The following is a 15931-nucleotide window of genomic DNA, read 5'->3' on the forward strand; positions in this document are numbered from 1 at the left end:
CACTCTGGTGTGTCTGGGATCAATTGTTTCATGCCGACTCTCGTCTAAACGTAAGTTTGTAGCAAATGGAAGTTGTAATCTTAGTGAAAATCTTAACGTAATTAAGCATATCTATAAATTATACACAGACCATTCACATTGTTTACATTTAGAGATATATATATATCACATTGATATCTATTCAGCATATAGGCTATACGCCTATACCAAACTCAAAACTCATAGTACTTTGCTTTGCAAAAAGGATTGAACAAGAAACAAGTAGTAGGTTCATCTGCAAGGGACTAGACCAAAACTTTCCATGGTCACCTTACTCTTGGAGGTTGGTAACCGGCCCGCGAAGGTGTGGTGCCCGGCACGTGATAGGGCGAACGGTGGTGCACCGCGGCCGGCCCATGGTTTCTGCTTGCTGGTCGGGGGGACGAATCCCCGGGCAGTTTTGATCGGCTCCTCATCGACTCGATGTCCTCCAAAATGTCAACGACTTCCTTCATCGACGGCCGGCTTTTCGGGTCGCCGGCAAGACACCGGAGTGTCAATTGGGCTGCCTGGACTGCACCTTTGGATGGATATTGGCCCTCGAGCCGCGGGTCGATTAAACGGGCCAGCTTTCGACGATCTGATAGAAACGGCTTGGCCCAATCCACCAAGTTGTGCTGCCCACTCGGGCGATTATTATCTAGAGCCCGGAGCCCAGTGAGCATTTCTAGTAGGACTACTCCAAATCCATAGACATCACTCTTCACGTATAAATGCCCTAATTGATGAAAACCAAACGTTAGTAACACTAATTAGGACTAGTATGTAACTCTTATTAGCTGATTGAGACCCAAATAATTCATACCAGTAGCAACATATTCTGGAGCAGCATATCCATAGGTGCCCATAACTCTAGTAGTGACGTGGGTGTCTCCACCTGTTGGACCATTCTTTGCTAGCCCGAAGTCTGAGAGCTTCGCATTAAAGTACTAGATATAGACATGAAAGCAGCAATTTGATGAGTGGTATGCCATAAAGAGAGTATTTAATAATTGGCAAATTACAGTTTACCTTCCGTAACTTAAATTTAGATGTGAAAAAAAGACTTAATTATTCACAAAAAAACTATAGTTATGATTTGAGGATGATTACAATAGTTTGGTCATTTTATGTTTGGATGAAAAATCTAAGATGTTTCAACTGAAGTTTAAAGTATATAGCATAATTATATAGTATCATTTACTCTTTATATATTGATAGGGATAGAAGTAACTTACTGAGTCAAGGAGGATATTGGAAGCCTTGAAGTCCCTATAGATGACATGCTTCTCAGCTGAATGCAAGAAAGCAAGCCCACGAGCAGCTCCAATGGCGATCTTTAACCTTAGGCTCCATGAGAGTGGCTGCAGAGGTCCACCTCCTGCTCAACACAAGAGATTTCTCTTTTAATTAGTAAAATGTTTGTAATGCAATCTAATTAATCCCACAGTTGACCAAAAGAAAAAAAAAATCCACTCACTTCTAAAGAGGTGGTTCTCTAAGCTGCCTTTCGCCATGAACTCGTAGACCAAGAGGAGCTCCTTCTCCTCCCCGCAATAACCCAAGAGTTTGACCAAGTTGGGATGCGAAAGCCTCCCCAAGAAATTCACCTCAGACTGCAATCCCAAGAGAAGCAACAGCTAATCATTCATTTGGTCAACGCTCAAAATGATCACATTAAAATACAATAATAAAAAAAAATCAAAAATCTTGATTAGTAACCTGCCATTCTTGTAATCCTTGGACGCTCTCGGGGTTGAGCTTCTTGACGGCAACCACCATTCCGACCCCGGTCTTCGTCGGATTCAGAGTCTTCTCGTCGACCCATCCCTTATACACCCTTCCGAATCCTCCCTCGCCAAGAACGGTGTCAGGCTTAAAGTTCCTAGTGGCGCTCCTCAGCTCTCCAAACGTGAAGATCCTGAGGTTGGGCGATTCGAGTATGCGGCCCTCGGGGTAGGCGTCGTCGCCGCTGACGCCGCTCCCCGTCGACTGCCCGTAGCTGCTGCTGCCGCTGCCGCTGCCGCTGATGCTCGAGATCTTCTCGGTCGTGGATGCGCTACTGGGAGCCTCTGTCGACGAGGGCCCTGTCATTGACCAAAAAAGAGCCAATTTTTATATTTTTTTGCAGAAAAAGAACAAACTTTCTAGCCAAATTGACAAGAATAGGTGTTAGGGAAATGAAAAGTTGGTAATCTTTCCATCAGCAATACCTTGAACTGGGAATGGGGTGTTTGGTGGGCTTACATACTTCATCGCCGCAGGCGCATCCAAGCAGTTTCCCATGTCTGCACTGCTCCTCTTTGTCTCCCTTATTGTCTCTTCTTCTATGCTCTAGCGAGAGAGAGAGAGAGAGAGAGAGAGAGAAATGGGGGGAAAATGGAAAGAAAGATGGGAGAAGGCGAAAGGAAAGAGAGTGGAGAAGGGGGTTATTTAACGCACTATTTGTTGCTTCTTGTGCAACCACTAGGGCGTTACGTCAAATTTTATCCTCAACTCGTTGTCGGACAAAGTCAAATCTTGTTATCATTATGATCTTTTGTTAAGATGCTTCTCTTTTCATCTTGTTTTCTTTTTTTTACTTAATTTAGCTTTCACCTTGTTTGGTCTTGGATGGCGAAGGTCCAGCTAACTCTAACAACACATGGAGGTGGCGTCATGTTAGCAACTCCTGTTGAGCAAATTCTTTATAATAAAAAGATGCTATACGTGTAGGAATACCTGAACGACCTCAGAATTATTCTTTATCTGCTATAATTTAATCTTTAAAATTTAGATTAATTATACTCTATCCCCTTCCCCCGTCCTTCAGCTTAGAGCACTTAATCAAACCGTGTATGGACTAGAGTGAAATTGTTCAATTTTTTTATCGTATTTAATCAAATCACACGTTGAATTTGAATATTTTTATTATAGATAAAATTATTGAAGATTTAATAAACTTCTTAATACATTTATAAAATATTAATTAAATTTTAGATGATAAAAATATATATCATATTTTATTATTTTAAATGTGTTAAAAAACGTATTTAATTTCAACTTATAATTTAGTTAAATATGATTACAAAAATAAAGTATGATCTAGACGATAGGAGGGGGCAATTGAGTTAAACCTCTGAGATAAAATATATTTTCTCTAAATATTTATCATTTCATAACTTTCTTTTTGGAGAAAATAATAAGAGAAATTTCAACGATCCAGTCAAGAAATAAATCATAATAACATCAAAATATATATATAGTTATCACCCCAACTATTAAACTACAGCGACAGTTTACTGGCAAAGATCTTTCCCGGATCTAATGCAACCAATCGAAAGGTTCAATTTCTCATTCCCTCTTGTGCTTCTAAGACAGTGGGAAAGGGGGAGAAGGTGAGGTCTAGTCAAGAACGAGAAGCCAACACGGATTGAGCGCACGACAGTAAGTCAACTCAGACGTGTCAGCTTCTCCGGAACACCGACCGCGGGGTCGTTGACTTTCCGCCACTTCCCCTCGTAATTCGCGACGATGCCGGAAACTGTTTGCCCTTCCCCTAATTCCGACGGCAGAGGCGAACCGGAGCAGGTTGTGTGAAAAGACAAAACTACCCTTTCACAAATAACCCCATCTAAATGCATATGGACTATATGGACTATGGACCGTGGAAGTTATAATTCGTGTGAAATTCTGGGTGTTATTCGAATATTTTCAAAAGAAAGAAGAAATTTATTAAAGTACTGTTGGTATCTATCAGATGAGACCCATGAACGATATCACTTTGGACAGCGGACAGGCCTAACATCCACTACGATTCTGTAGACAGACGATTGATTGTACGGTTAGAGAGTCACATCACATCATGCTACGCACAACTATTTTCTTCTTCTTTTTTCTGTCATTTTTATTTAGCATTCAAACCATTCAACCGATCGAGGTTCAAGAATAATCTATTGAGATAGTAGGCTAAATGATCAAAAAGTCCAAAACTAACGTGTATTGATAATACCTGGAAGAGAGGTGCATCATTTATCTTAGTTTATTATTCTTATTAAGAAAGCCTTATTCTGATTCTTTTTAGAAAGTATTGGGATTTTTAACATAAATTAAGTTGTGAAATTCGTGCAGTATATAGTGTGAAATAATCCACGTTAAAAAAGGAAAAGAAAAAGAAAAAAAAGAAAAAGAAAATGAGGTGGGAATAAGTCATGGCTGACCACTTTCCATTGGGTGGGCCATTACTCGTATCCTTCCACCAATAAAAAGAGTTCAGAAAGAGAAGTGGAAATATATTAGTGTCACAATCAAACCAATACATGAGAGATTCGAACCCAGAAAATATTTCATATAATATTAGCAGTTTTAACTAACTATCAAGACGTCAGCTAATCCTGGGTTTGGAATTAATCAACACTTTTAATAAACAGCCTAATAGTATTTGAAAATGAAAGCCGAGTCAAGTGGCTTGGCTTTGGAATTAATCAAAGCGACCCTGGTTTGCTCTCAAACCACGTCAAAGTAGCAGAAGCCGAGGCGTTGCTATTTGCTAGTTCTAATCCTACGCGGTTGTCTCTACTCTTGACAAAGTCTTTGGCTTCCAAATGTGCCAAACGTTTGCCCCCATTTTGATCCTGTCGAGTTCCATGTACAGCTAGCTCAATGGATGTTAACCAAAGTATGTAAAAAGAATTTATGCTTTAGGTTGCTACTAAGATTTCAAATTAAGGCTCATTTGGCTGTCTACTTGGCTGTAAGCCTTCCAACTATTTTACCCTCCAAAACAACAACAACATGATGATTTAGTATCCTAAAACTGATCAGGAATAGTAGCTATGAAAAGAACATACAAGAACAATAACATGCTGTTTAGGTTTCTGCAATTATGCAACATTGCTTCAAGGACTTTACCCAAACATGGGCAAATGACATATCATAACAAAATATGTACACAAGACTGGAAGACTGAAAGAAAGCTTAACATCCTTATCGGTCATCATGAACAGGTAAAAATGACTGCTAGTTTATCTGTGACGCTGCGACGCTACATCTAATCCTTTTTTTTTCCTTCTCTTGACTAACTACTGGCTGCAGAAAGCTACAACACTACAAAGTCATATATAAGATATCTCGCCTCCTAGCTCATGCTGATTAACTCAGCAGGCATGTTGGTTATTTCAGAATTCAGAGAGTAAACGGTCTTAAATATATGGAGCACCTTTTCGACCGTTGCGTCTTCTGGATGGTGTACTGGCTGACTGCGGTGAGGCTGATTGTGAAGGGGAGTTCATAAAGCTGGAAGTGGGCTCAGGGATGTAGGGCTGAGATGCCACGTGATTGAGGGCGACGACAACATCTCCTACAATGGGCCGGACATGGGCCTGCTCCTGGAGACACATTGAGGTCACGACGACCAATTGGTGGAAAGCACGTGGCGGGTAACGGCCTTGCAAGACTGGATCAGCCAGTTGTGTATACTTCCTTCTATCATTAAGATAAGGCCGCGACTGCAATGCAGGAAAAACACAGACCAAAATTAGAAGTATCTATACATGTAAAAGACATCATTGAATAATTTGCCTGTCTGAAAATTCATAAATAACTTACCTTTTTCATGTCATTAAATAACCAGAATAACGTCCTAAATTCATACAAGCTAAGGCATTTGCATATCCACTTAAAAGCGACCACATTAATCCCCTTAAAAATTTTACCAATTATATCCAGTCTATAGTTACTCTATGCTGACAAAACCAGCATGTTGAAATGTTATGCAATTTTTTCTCGGATATTCTATGGTACCTACTTTATGCTTCAACTGCTAATAGGGAACACCTTTTATCGCATTCACTTAGATTTCTAGGGCAACTGAATTTATATGCACTATAAACTCCAAAAATTCAGACAATTCAGCATGGGAGTAAAAGTGAGATGAAAAGACAAAAGCAGAGAACTAAATGACATTTAAGTTTAGAAAGAGTTTAGCATGACAACAGCCCCCAGCAATGAGAAAGGGGCAAAAGTTTGAAATATACAGATGCTTACCCATGTCAACAGATTCTGTTCCCCTCCAGTCTTTGATGAGTCGAATATCCTCCGCCCAGTGATTATCTCCAGCAAAAGCACACCAAAACTATATATATCAGACTTCAGGGTCAGCTTACCACTCAAAACATAATCAGGAGCACAGTAGCCATAAGTTCCCATCACCCTCGTGGAAACATGTGTTCTGTCGCCCACGGGTGCAAGTTTAGCAAGTCCAAAATCAGAAAGCTTGGGGTTGAAGTCATTATCTAACAAAACATTTGCAGCCTTCATATCGCGGTAAATCACAGGTGGGTTTGCCACATCATGCAAATATGTAAGTCCCTTTGCAACACCAACAGCGATTTTCATCCGAGTATTCCAGTCGAGTGGTTGTTTGTCGGGAGAAAAATCTATTTACAAGAATTTTTTTTCCCAATCAACAAAAAAGAAAAGGGAGGGTATAAAAACTAAAAGATTGAAAGGTGGCATGCTCCATATATAAATGAAATGCAAGAACCACATAGTTTGCATGCCCACAAACCAATGATTATGATCCTCTACAACAAATTTTAAATCTACATAAAATCATCCATAGCATAAAACAGAAATACTTGTGGAATATAGCATTCATCGCAAAGTGCAAGTAATTAATTCGACCTGTTAATAAGAATAGTACAATTATTAGTTAAAGCAAGTTACATGGTCAACAAAAGTATAGTATGTCAAATTAAACAAGATCGAGTATCCAATAACTCATGTTACTAGGCTTAGAGCAATGATGGTGAAGCTTCCGTCTCAAGCAAAACTATGAACCTCTGTGGTGAATAGCACCGTGTTGTGGTTAAAGCCACTGATGGAAACACTACCTAAGAGCTCTTTTATTAGTTCATTTTCACTTAAACAAGGTCTATCGTCATAAATTTTTCATAATGCAAGTCATACAGATATAAAAAGCATGATCAGCAAGTAATTATGTCATGCGTAAACCAATTCTTTTGTCGACAAGTTTGTGCGTTAATTCTCTCTTACATTAAGTTTGATTCAATGAACTATTTAAGCAGTCACTTTCCTGTTCAACTGGTCAGTGGGTTTATGTTCTTAATTTGGAAAGAAAGAAATGCTTATGTTACTCAAATCACAACCATTAATTTCATAAGCGTACTTTCCTAACGAGGGCTAATATGGTTCTTTTCCTATTTCAGCTATCCTTAGTGATCTTCCGAGAATTCCCTTTTGCCTTCCAATTTCTTGACCTTTAAAGCCTTGTTTGCTTTGAGTTTAGAAACTCCTCCTAAACTGGTTCAGAGACTCCTAAACTGGTTCAGTAACCAGATATCTTTTTATTTTTATCATATCTAATCAAATTTACTCTTTAAAATATTAAGACTAGAAAATGAGACTAACTAATCGAATTTGGAGTTTAACCTCAAACCAAACAAGGCCTAAAAGTACATTTAAGCCCTTTTTGTGGTTTCTTCAAACACGATTGGAAATGTTCATTCAATTGTATATCCTTATGAATCATCTTCGTAGTTATCTTCATCGCCACTATGCTACTTTGGTTCAGATACAGCTAAATATCTTATTACCCTACTTTATGAAATGGTGTTAGGAAGTAAATATTGAAACAAAGACCTTTAGTAAATAGAGGATATCGGCAGGAAGACTTGCTAAATATATAAACAAAAGATTAGGCAGAAGAATCATAAGGTTTTCGTCCTTGTGCTTGAGTAAAAGCATCCAGTGAGTATGTGCTTTCTTGGATCATATACAATATCTCACTTGTAAGTCACTTCAAGCCCATTATTCTCTCAATTCAGCATGTTAGCTGCATTCAATCAGATTTCTTTTGACTAATGGGCATAGTTCCAACAAGGTGGAGAGAGCATCAAAGTGCAGCAGGATATGACCTCTTCTCTTGGTAGCAAAAACATAGAGATCTGTCTTTCTTCCTACTTGACAAATTGGACTCCCTCTCCTTCTAGGACAAGAAAAGAAGAAGAGAAAGTAGGAAAGAAAGAATAGAAAGGAAAGCAAAAGAAACTGAGAATGATGGTGGCTACTTCCTTCTATTAACCCCTAATTCACCTCGCATTCTTTGAGCAAATTGCTGACGTCCATATGTTATTCCTTTTTCTCATTAAGAAGAAAATTAGTGGAGGAATTTTTATGGATTAAAATTCTGTTTAAGTGACATTGGCTTAATTTGGGTTCAAAGTCTCTGTAGAAGAGAGAACTGCTATGGTGTAGGAGTTACCTCTTATGCAAAGCAAAAGCTAATCACTTACATGTTACTCTTTATTACTTGCTTGTAATATTTCAGATATGGACTAATATGATTGTCCCTACTCCCTTTAGAGTGAATTAGACCATCAGAGCTCAAATCACACCACATCAACTGGATAGAACAAAGCTGATAGCAGAACTTCAGAAGAAAGCAGATCTGAAAGATAGGCTTCAATGAATGAAGCAAATTGGTGGTGCCTTCCGACTATTGAAAGAATCTTATGGAAGCAAATTGGTACCTTCCTAGTATCGAAAGAATCTGTACGGAAAACAAAATGTTCTAGGAAGTTGATGGCAGAAGAGAACTAAATCTGTTTGAACAGATAAAAGAACTAAATCTGCTTGAACAGATACAGAGCATGGTTTTTCCATAAATGCAAAGCATTATAAGAGGACATTTACACTCCCCACAGTTTCTTGGCATGACAATCTGCCAGCAGAAAAGCTAAGATGCAGTTTGCAAATGCAGAAGGAGCAGGAACGACATATTGAGTGAGGACGGAATGTGCTGTGGAAGAGGAGAATGGGAAGAGGGTGTGGGGTGTGGAGGGAGTGGCTGCCAAGTAATATTCCTGACCATGGATTATCCGCAGGTATTATGCTGGCTTTGAGCATGTTATAGCAGATCAAGTTATAGGACTTTGTACTTGGAGCATTAACACTAGACAACAATCAGATTTGAGGAAAACAGTTTGAACCCATAACAAAGAAAACAAAATAACAAAAGTTAAAAAAACAAAGAAATTGAATCAACTTAAAGGCAGTCATTAGCAGAAACTGAAGCAAGTGTAATATTGACACTGGATCTGAATAGATTGTCAGAATTCCCAGACAGTGTACCAAAACTAAGAATTGAAATTGAGATGTCCAAAAGCCCTTAAACAGATAAGCAGTTTCCAAAATTCAATATAAGAGATCACATTTAACATAATAGTTCAAAGAATTAAGTAAAAACCAGCCAATAGGGAATTTAAAAAATAGGCTTATGTATTAAACAGAGGCCAACAACTATTTGGGACAGGTCTTACAAGCATTAAATCAAAGGTTATTGTAAGAAACAATGATCAACAACTTCCTACTATCCACTTTTAAAAGGTAAACATCACAATATAACTGACTTCCAATTTCTGTGACCTGGTTGTCCTATGATATATCATTCACCTGACAAAACGTTAATATAGAAAACTTAAAAACTTCCAAACTAAAAAACACCTGTACAGATAAAATTCACAAGAAGTCAGAAGAATACCAGTTTTACTACTAAATTAACACACTTGAACATTCACAAGTTTGTATCGCGCAGAATGGTGCACAAAAATTGAAAGAGAAAATCCTACCCTTTACAGGAAACCAGCAGCAATAGCATCTCCTATCACTCCCAACAACTGATCAAGCAAAGATCTAATCTAACACAATGCTAGATCAAAGCTTACTATTCTAGAGTTCCCAGAGTTAGAATGACTTACTAAATAAATGATCTTCCAAGCTGCCCTGTGGCATGTACTCATAAACTAAAAGCCTTTCGTCTCCCTCAGCACAGTACCCAATTAAGCTAACAAGATTAGAATGCCTCAACATGATCAGCATGAGAATCTCCACAAGAAATTCCTTGCTTCCCTGGAGACCATCCCGATTGAGCTGCTTGACTGCCACCACCTGTTCATCAAAACCCCATCTTGATGCATACATCTTCCAACCAAGACGCTAGTAACAGAGTGGATCAACGAGAAGCCAAAAAAACAAAAAACAAAACAAAAACTCACTTGTCCTGAATCAAGCCTTCCTTTGAAGACCCTACCAAAACCCCCCTCTCCGATCAAATTAGTGTCTTTAAAATTTTGGGTAGCGACGGCAAGATCGCGAAAGGTAAAGCTCCGGGCTCCACTATTCCTTTCAACTGTAAAAGATGGCACCTTTCTCTCCACCGCTGACAAACATCCCAACCAAAACTCAAACAAGTAGCTAGAAAAGAGCTTCTCAATAACGTAAGAACCGAATCGAACTTAAATAAGATTAAAAAATGTATATATCCAAAGTATCCACCTGAAGATTCGACGAGGAACTGAGAATTCGATCGTGCACCGGCGCTATCCTCGATCCTATTGCTCGTCTCCCTCGGCCGAGGGTTAAAACAAGAAAAGCAACCCATCTCCCACAAATCTTCAAATCCAAACGCAAGACCCAAATCAAAGAACTAGAATCTCCTCCTCCTATCCTGACCTACCCACATTGCCCACACTCACTCTCCTTGTCAAGAAATCTCAACCCTTACCCAAGCCTGACAGAGTTTTTGTTTTCCTCTCTCTCTCTCTCTTTCTCTCTCTCTCTCTCTCTCTCTCTCTCTCTCTCTCTTATGGTTAAAGAAACACTTCAAAGGCTACAGAACACAGAAATCAGATAAATCTAAGACCAAACCAGATCCACCCCAAACCCCGTGAAAGGAGAATATACTGATACCCAGACCTTGCAATATAAAAAACCCAAATTTAAAAACAAACAAAAAGACTAGATTTTGTTAAGAAATCAGCAAGAATTCGGACCCGAGAGGAGGGGATAAAGATGGGAGAAGCAAAAGTATTTGGAGAACGCGATTCCCCCTCCTTTATAGGCAAACGCGGAGTTCCTCGCGTAACACAGAGTTGGAAAAATAGAAAGCTGGGAACTTTCTCTCTCTACCTTCACCCTTTTCTCTCTCACTTCATTAAAAACCGGACCTTGCAGTCTCTAGAAAGCGAACTTTTCGCTCACCCTCTCTCTCTCTCTCTGTAGAAAGCTTATCACTTTCCTTTCCCGCGAGGTGGGAGGAGAGGGAAAGAGAAGACAAAGAAGGGAGAGGATGAGGAGGATGCGGAAGAGGAGAGAGAAAACCGCGGGCTAATTTCCTCTGCGCAGTGGCCAGCGCAGTGTGCGTCCCTTTCTCTTTCCATAGATGAAAAGGTTTCCATCTCATCAATCTCTCTTTCTATCTCCGGCCCGCCCCAAGTCAATGCGATGATGTAAATGTAGTATCGAAAGAGGGTCCCAACCATCCCCTCGCCTCTTATTCGAAAGGAAACGAATAAAGCTTTTCTATTTTAGCTCTTCCTTTTTCATCCCACACCCTGTGCTATACGTTTATTACAGTTTGCACCTTTCTGTTCACATATTTCCTAATACAACCCTTCTTTTCATAATTATAAAAACCATCCTACTATTTTTCACATAAACCCCCCCTTAACTATTTCCCACTATATGTTTATTTATTACAGTTTCTTACCAGTTACGTAGATAGATACGAACGCAACGAGATCCTGGAGACCTCGATAGCATGCATATTAGAACACGAATAGATTAAAGAATGTGAATAAGGACCAGAATAAGGGAGGGGACTGGGGATAGGTGTGGAATTGGATGGGGAGGATAAAGGGAGATGGTGGATGCCAGTGGAAGCAATTAAGAGAGGGGAAACTTTGGTTGGATGAGATCATTACATCTTGGCATCAATATTATTTATGAGCTTTAGTGTGTTGGTAGGCTTACCAAACAAAGGTATATACTTATAAAAATCGAGGGAAAAAATAAAAGTAATGCTATATATATATATATATATATATATATATATATAATTTTGCATTTATGCGTTAAAAATAGCTGATCTAGAGAGGAAAAAATTATTTCGTATTAATTAATACGAACGTTAATTTGGTCAAAGAATCTTGACAAAGTTTGCCCCCATGCATGAAAAGTCGAAGGCCAAGTCCCAATCGCATAAATAATTTCATTCTTAAGCAAATTAAATATTAGATTTGGTCGAGCATAGTCTACGTACGTCGATTCGAATATACTAACAAAATAATTTTGTCCGAATCTAGAAGACGATGCGGTCGTGTATGTCTCAACTGCACTATTTCCTTTAGATTGCATATTTTCGACCGGAAATCTCGGCGAGCCAGTTTGCATCCATTAGAGTTTCTGTCTTGATTAATATAATCTTTTAATTGAGTGTCAAACATACTATGTTATAATATATAATGCGAACGAACTGGCACAGAGAATTAAATAAGAAAGTAGTAATTTTATGCGTATAAGTATAGAAAGTAAATTACATTTGACTTATATATCTTTTTAAATCACTGTTTATATCAACTTATTCATTGTGAAAAATCCTAGAGAAGTAGATTGAAAAAAAAAGGCATAATTATACGATAATAAATAATATATATATATATATATATATATATATATTTCTAATGAGAAAAGAAGAAGAAGAAGAAGAAGAAGAAGAAGAAGAAGAAGAAGAAGAAGAAGAAGAAGAAGAAGAAGAAGAAGAAGAAGAAGAAGAAGAAGAAGAAGAAGAAGAAGGTGGTACGTATTCGGTGTGCAATTTGTCACGAGGCATGGGACCTCGTGGTGTATTTTTCTGCGAGAGTCACGTGCTCTAGCAGAGCTGTGATGTCGACTATTGGGAGCTATACTTAGTCCGAAGTCCAAACTGCCTAATAGGGTAGGCAAGTTATGTGTGAACAATCTAGTGCTTTGTCGGTTGGATATCTTCGTTTTATTTTTTTTCCGGTGGCTTCCGACGTGTCAAGTAATAAGTGATGTGAAACAGTTACATGAGTCTCATCTCATATCCAATTATATACTTGTTACTGGGATTAAGGCTTTGATACTCTTTGTCCTTGTAAGAAGAAACAGCATTGAAGCCACTTGAAAAGCTAAGCATTTCTCACAGTTAGAAGCTGTGGCAGCCTCAGCAGCTAGCAGCATACAACCAACCAGCTTTGTCCCAGGAGGATGTTGGGCATGAGCTCGATTTTTCTCACAGCATGCAAAAGGAGGTTTGCATACAAACCTGGGTGCTTTTGCTACGTGAATAAGAACCATCTTTTTATGAGTTCAGAAAGCCAATCTAGTCGAAGAGATAGTGAGGTTTTAGTTCTACGCCAAAGAAGAGATGGCTTTCTTCTCTCTAGAGTTCAACAGGTTGGTATTTATTGATAGCAGAAGATATTCGCAGCTGTGTCAAAAACTCAAGTACAAAGCCACAGCTTATCAGGTATATATATATATATATATTTCTGCACCAAAAGGTGTGATTCTTGTTATGTAATGAAGCAAAAGACAAAACAAACAATAAGAGAAGTTGAGGATGAAATCCGACAACTTTTTTTTTGTGCTCTGAACCTGATGTCTCCTCTGGTTATGACACAAACAGCGCAAACATTCCTGCCCACAGAATATGAATCGAGATTTTTCTTTTTGGTTTAAAAAAATTTACTTTTTAATCTCATGCTGTTTCTCAAATTAAATGCATGTTCACCGACCATGACCAGAATTAACACCGAAGAAAAATAAGCCCAATTATCTTTTTTTTCTATGCTAAATTATACTATTCAAATTATATTTTCTCTCTCTTTTCTCACTTATTGCATTTATTTATCTTGTTTTTTTTACTCAAACAAGGTTATTTTATCCTTATTTTAGAGAAAATAAATAGATTAAATTAAGAATGAAATGATTATTTAGTATTTTCGGTGGATATAAACGGTTTTTAGAGTTTAAATGATCAATATGTATTTTAAAAAGAATAATAATAAAGGTGTGTCCTGGAGGTATAAGTATAATTATCCTACGAAATTATTAGAAATATTTTTATATGAATATTTATTTGGGTTCGTGAATGAGGGGTTACCAACCCGAACTAGGAATCGTAGAGAGGAGCGAATAAGAGCAGATCTCACGGATCGCCAACGTGGCACTATTTATTTTATATCGTATCCCTCCCAAAATATCGTTTCCTTCCATGTGGCGAATAGTTACTACCAAACTCGTATCCGTAATCGCGTATCTCCTTACACCGCTCTTGTTTCTCTCTCTCTCTCTCTGTTTCTCTCGCTGTACTTTGCCTTTCCTATCGCTCTCTCTGTTCCAAACCCTAACCCTAACCCGAACTCCGAGGTATGTACCCCTCTATTTTTCCGGTGTTCCATCGATTTCTCTTCGATCTCCACTTTATTCTCACGTAGATTGGTGTTCTCTTGCAGTTTACGCGATGAAAGGGGACAAATCTAAGGCGGGAACGTCGAAGAAGGATGATACCAAGTGAGTTTGTTCTCTTTGTTTGATTTCTAGGTCTGTATGGTTTTTAGATCTAGCGGTTTTAAGATTTGACCGCTTTTGGTTCCTTGAAGGCTCTCTGTGAAGCGGAAGGCCGCTGGTGCGGTAGGGAAGAAGCCGTCGAAGAGAGAGAAGAATCTCGGCAAGGATCCTAACAAGCCCAAGAGGCCTCCAAGCGCCTTCTTCGTCTTCATGTAAGCCCGGAATTTCTATCTATTATCTTCTTTTGGGGGGGTCTATTCTGCGATTACAAAATTTAACTGAGTAGTTTTGCTAAGTTTTGTGTTGTTTTATTCTAAGGGAGGAGTTCAGGAAGCAATTCCAGGAAAAGAATCCTAACAACAAGCTCGTCTCCGTTGTAAGCACCTATCTCTTCTCCTCACTTTTTCCTTTTTGGTTCTCTTTCCTTATCAAAGATGACGCCTTTTTATGCTTATAGTTCTCATTATCTTAAATTAGGTTAGCAAAGCCGGTGGGGCCAAGTGGAAAACGATGTCCGAGGCTGTGAGTAGTTTTTGTCCGCTATGGGGAATTTACCTCCCAGAAATTTACTGTTATGTCATATGTTAAAATTCGTAATACTCGTTTATCCAAAATCACAGGATAAGGCTCCTTACCAAGCAAAGGCAGCCAAGCGCAAGTCTGACTATGAGAAAAACATGGCTGCATACAATAAAAAGGTAATGCAATTGCTAAGGATTTCCATGTGATTTGTGCTGGTCAATCAATAATTATATCCTTGTTGTTGGAAATTAGGCCGAGGGCGGCGGCGGCGGCGGAGAGAATGCTAGTGCTGAAGAAGAGGAGGAGGAAGGATCTGACAAGTCCAAGTCCGAGGTCGAGGACGAGGAAGAAGAAGGTGGTGCAGAGGTGAACACTTGCTTCTCTATGCTCAAGTCCTAATTTGTTAGTCTAAGCAAGTAGATTTTTCATAGATTTATTCCTAAAATTTGGTTTGATCTTTTGCGCTTGCAGGAAGAGGATGATGAAGAGTAAATAGGAACTGGCAATCTAGGTGTAACAAGTGGGGGGCTTAGAGCACTTAGTTTAGTAGTCTCGTTTGTTCTTCTGAAAGGAAGGATAGACTTGGAGAAATGACAAAGTACAAGTAGAGTCCTTTGTTTCTTTTTGTTTTTTTACCCCTTTAGCTGATGTAGAAAAAAGCTGTGTAATTTAAGTGCTAGTACCCCTCACGTAAGACTTATGTTCTTTTGTTTGCTTAATGCTGATCAGAGGCCTCTGATGGGATGCCATTGTCGTCTGCTGCAGTTTATCCTGTTCTATTTACTTCTCTGCCTCTCTCTTTTGGATGTGGAAAATGTGAAAATTTTGTAACTCCACCTTATGTTGGACTGAAATCGCGAGTTATTCATTCTAGAATAGACTTTTAACTCTACTTATTGGTCAAGCTATGTTGTTGTAGCTGTTGAATCTATGTAATGTTTATGTGCTTTCTGATTTGTGCACTTTATGCCTAGACTTTTTCAAGAGCATCAAGTAATTTAGTAGTTGGTTATTGATC

General features: G+C 38.7%; 3 protein-coding genes across 4 annotated transcripts; 1 reads left to right on the forward strand and 2 right to left on the reverse strand.

The window, feature by feature from the left end:
- Positions 1-25: 25 nt before the first annotated feature.
- LOC140767227 (probable serine/threonine-protein kinase PIX13) lies at positions 26-2417 on the reverse strand. The gene is made up of 6 exons (XM_073107065.1): positions 2232-2417; positions 1741-2105; positions 1499-1634; positions 1257-1399; positions 845-968; positions 26-757 (listed from the first exon to the last, which is right to left on the reverse strand). The coding sequence occupies exons 1-6, from the start codon at positions 2302-2304 to the stop codon at positions 306-308; spliced, it is 1293 nt and encodes a 430-aa protein (XP_072963166.1). The 5' UTR covers positions 2305-2417; the 3' UTR covers positions 26-305.
- Positions 2418-4860: 2443 nt separating this feature from the next.
- LOC140767228 (probable serine/threonine-protein kinase PBL21) lies at positions 4861-11297 on the reverse strand. Its single transcript, XM_073107066.1, has 5 exons — positions 10354-11297; positions 10074-10237; positions 9777-9966; positions 6043-6434; positions 4861-5504 (listed from the first exon to the last, which is right to left on the reverse strand). Exons 1-5 carry the CDS (start codon positions 10457-10459, stop codon positions 5199-5201), a joined length of 1158 nt encoding a protein of 385 aa, XP_072963167.1. The 5' UTR covers positions 10460-11297; the 3' UTR covers positions 4861-5198.
- Positions 11298-14088: 2791 nt separating this feature from the next.
- Positions 14089-15817, forward strand: LOC140767117 (HMG1/2-like protein). 2 transcript variants are annotated; one of them, XM_073106907.1, is made up of 8 exons: positions 14089-14250; positions 14319-14394; positions 14484-14603; positions 14710-14767; positions 14869-14913; positions 15012-15089; positions 15166-15279; positions 15385-15817. In XM_073106907.1, exons 2-8 carry the CDS (start codon positions 14345-14347, stop codon positions 15403-15405), a joined length of 486 nt encoding a protein of 161 aa, XP_072963008.1. In that variant the 5' UTR covers positions 14089-14250; positions 14319-14344; the 3' UTR covers positions 15406-15817. The 2 variants fall into 2 exon arrangements, with proteins under 2 accessions (XP_072963008.1, XP_072963009.1); XM_073106908.1 differs by having other exon boundaries at positions 14337-14394.
- The last annotated feature ends 114 nt before the right edge of the window (positions 15818-15931 follow it).

Source organism: Typha angustifolia, chromosome 9 (assembly GCF_048772165.1).
Source record: "Typha angustifolia cultivar Huaian chromosome 9, ASM4877216v1, whole genome shotgun sequence".
Taxonomy (NCBI): Eukaryota; Viridiplantae; Streptophyta; class Magnoliopsida; order Poales; family Typhaceae; genus Typha; species Typha angustifolia.

What these genes read in the sequence shown, in the direction of transcription:
- LOC140767117 (XM_073106907.1), top strand. Translation starts at nt 14,345, where the DNA reads ATGAAAGGGGACAAATCTAAGGCGGGAACGTCGAAGAAGGATGATACC. An exon ending in AGCGCCTTCTTCGTCTTCAT is followed by an intron (nt 14,604 to 14,709) that starts GTAAGCCCGGAA and finishes TTTTATTCTAAG; the next exon opens with GGAGGAGTTCAGGAAGCAAT. An exon ending in AAGAAGAAGGTGGTGCAGAG is followed by an intron (nt 15,280 to 15,384) that starts GTGAACACTTGC and finishes TTGCGCTTGCAG; the next exon opens with GAAGAGGATGATGAAGAGTA.
- LOC140767227 (XM_073107065.1), bottom strand. Translation starts at nt 2,304, where the DNA reads ATGGGAAACTGCTTGGATGCGCCTGCGGCGATGAAGTATGTAAGCCCA. An exon ending in CACCCCATTCCCAGTTCAAG is followed by an intron (nt 2,106 to 2,231) that starts GTATTGCTGATG and finishes GGTCAATGACAG; the next exon opens with GGCCCTCGTCGACAGAGGCT. An exon ending in AGAGAACCACCTCTTTAGAA is followed by an intron (nt 1,400 to 1,498) that starts GTGAGTGGATTT and finishes TGTGTTGAGCAG; the next exon opens with GAGGTGGACCTCTGCAGCCA.
- LOC140767228 (XM_073107066.1), bottom strand. Translation starts at nt 10,459, where the DNA reads ATGGGTTGCTTTTCTTGTTTTAACCCTCGGCCGAGGGAGACGAGCAAT. An exon ending in GAAGGCTTGATTCAGGACAA is followed by an intron (nt 9,967 to 10,073) that starts GTGAGTTTTTGT and finishes TTTGATGAACAG; the next exon opens with GTGGTGGCAGTCAAGCAGCT. An exon ending in AACAGAATCTGTTGACATGG is followed by an intron (nt 5,505 to 6,042) that starts GTAAGCATCTGT and finishes CCTGCATTGCAG; the next exon opens with TCGCGGCCTTATCTTAATGA.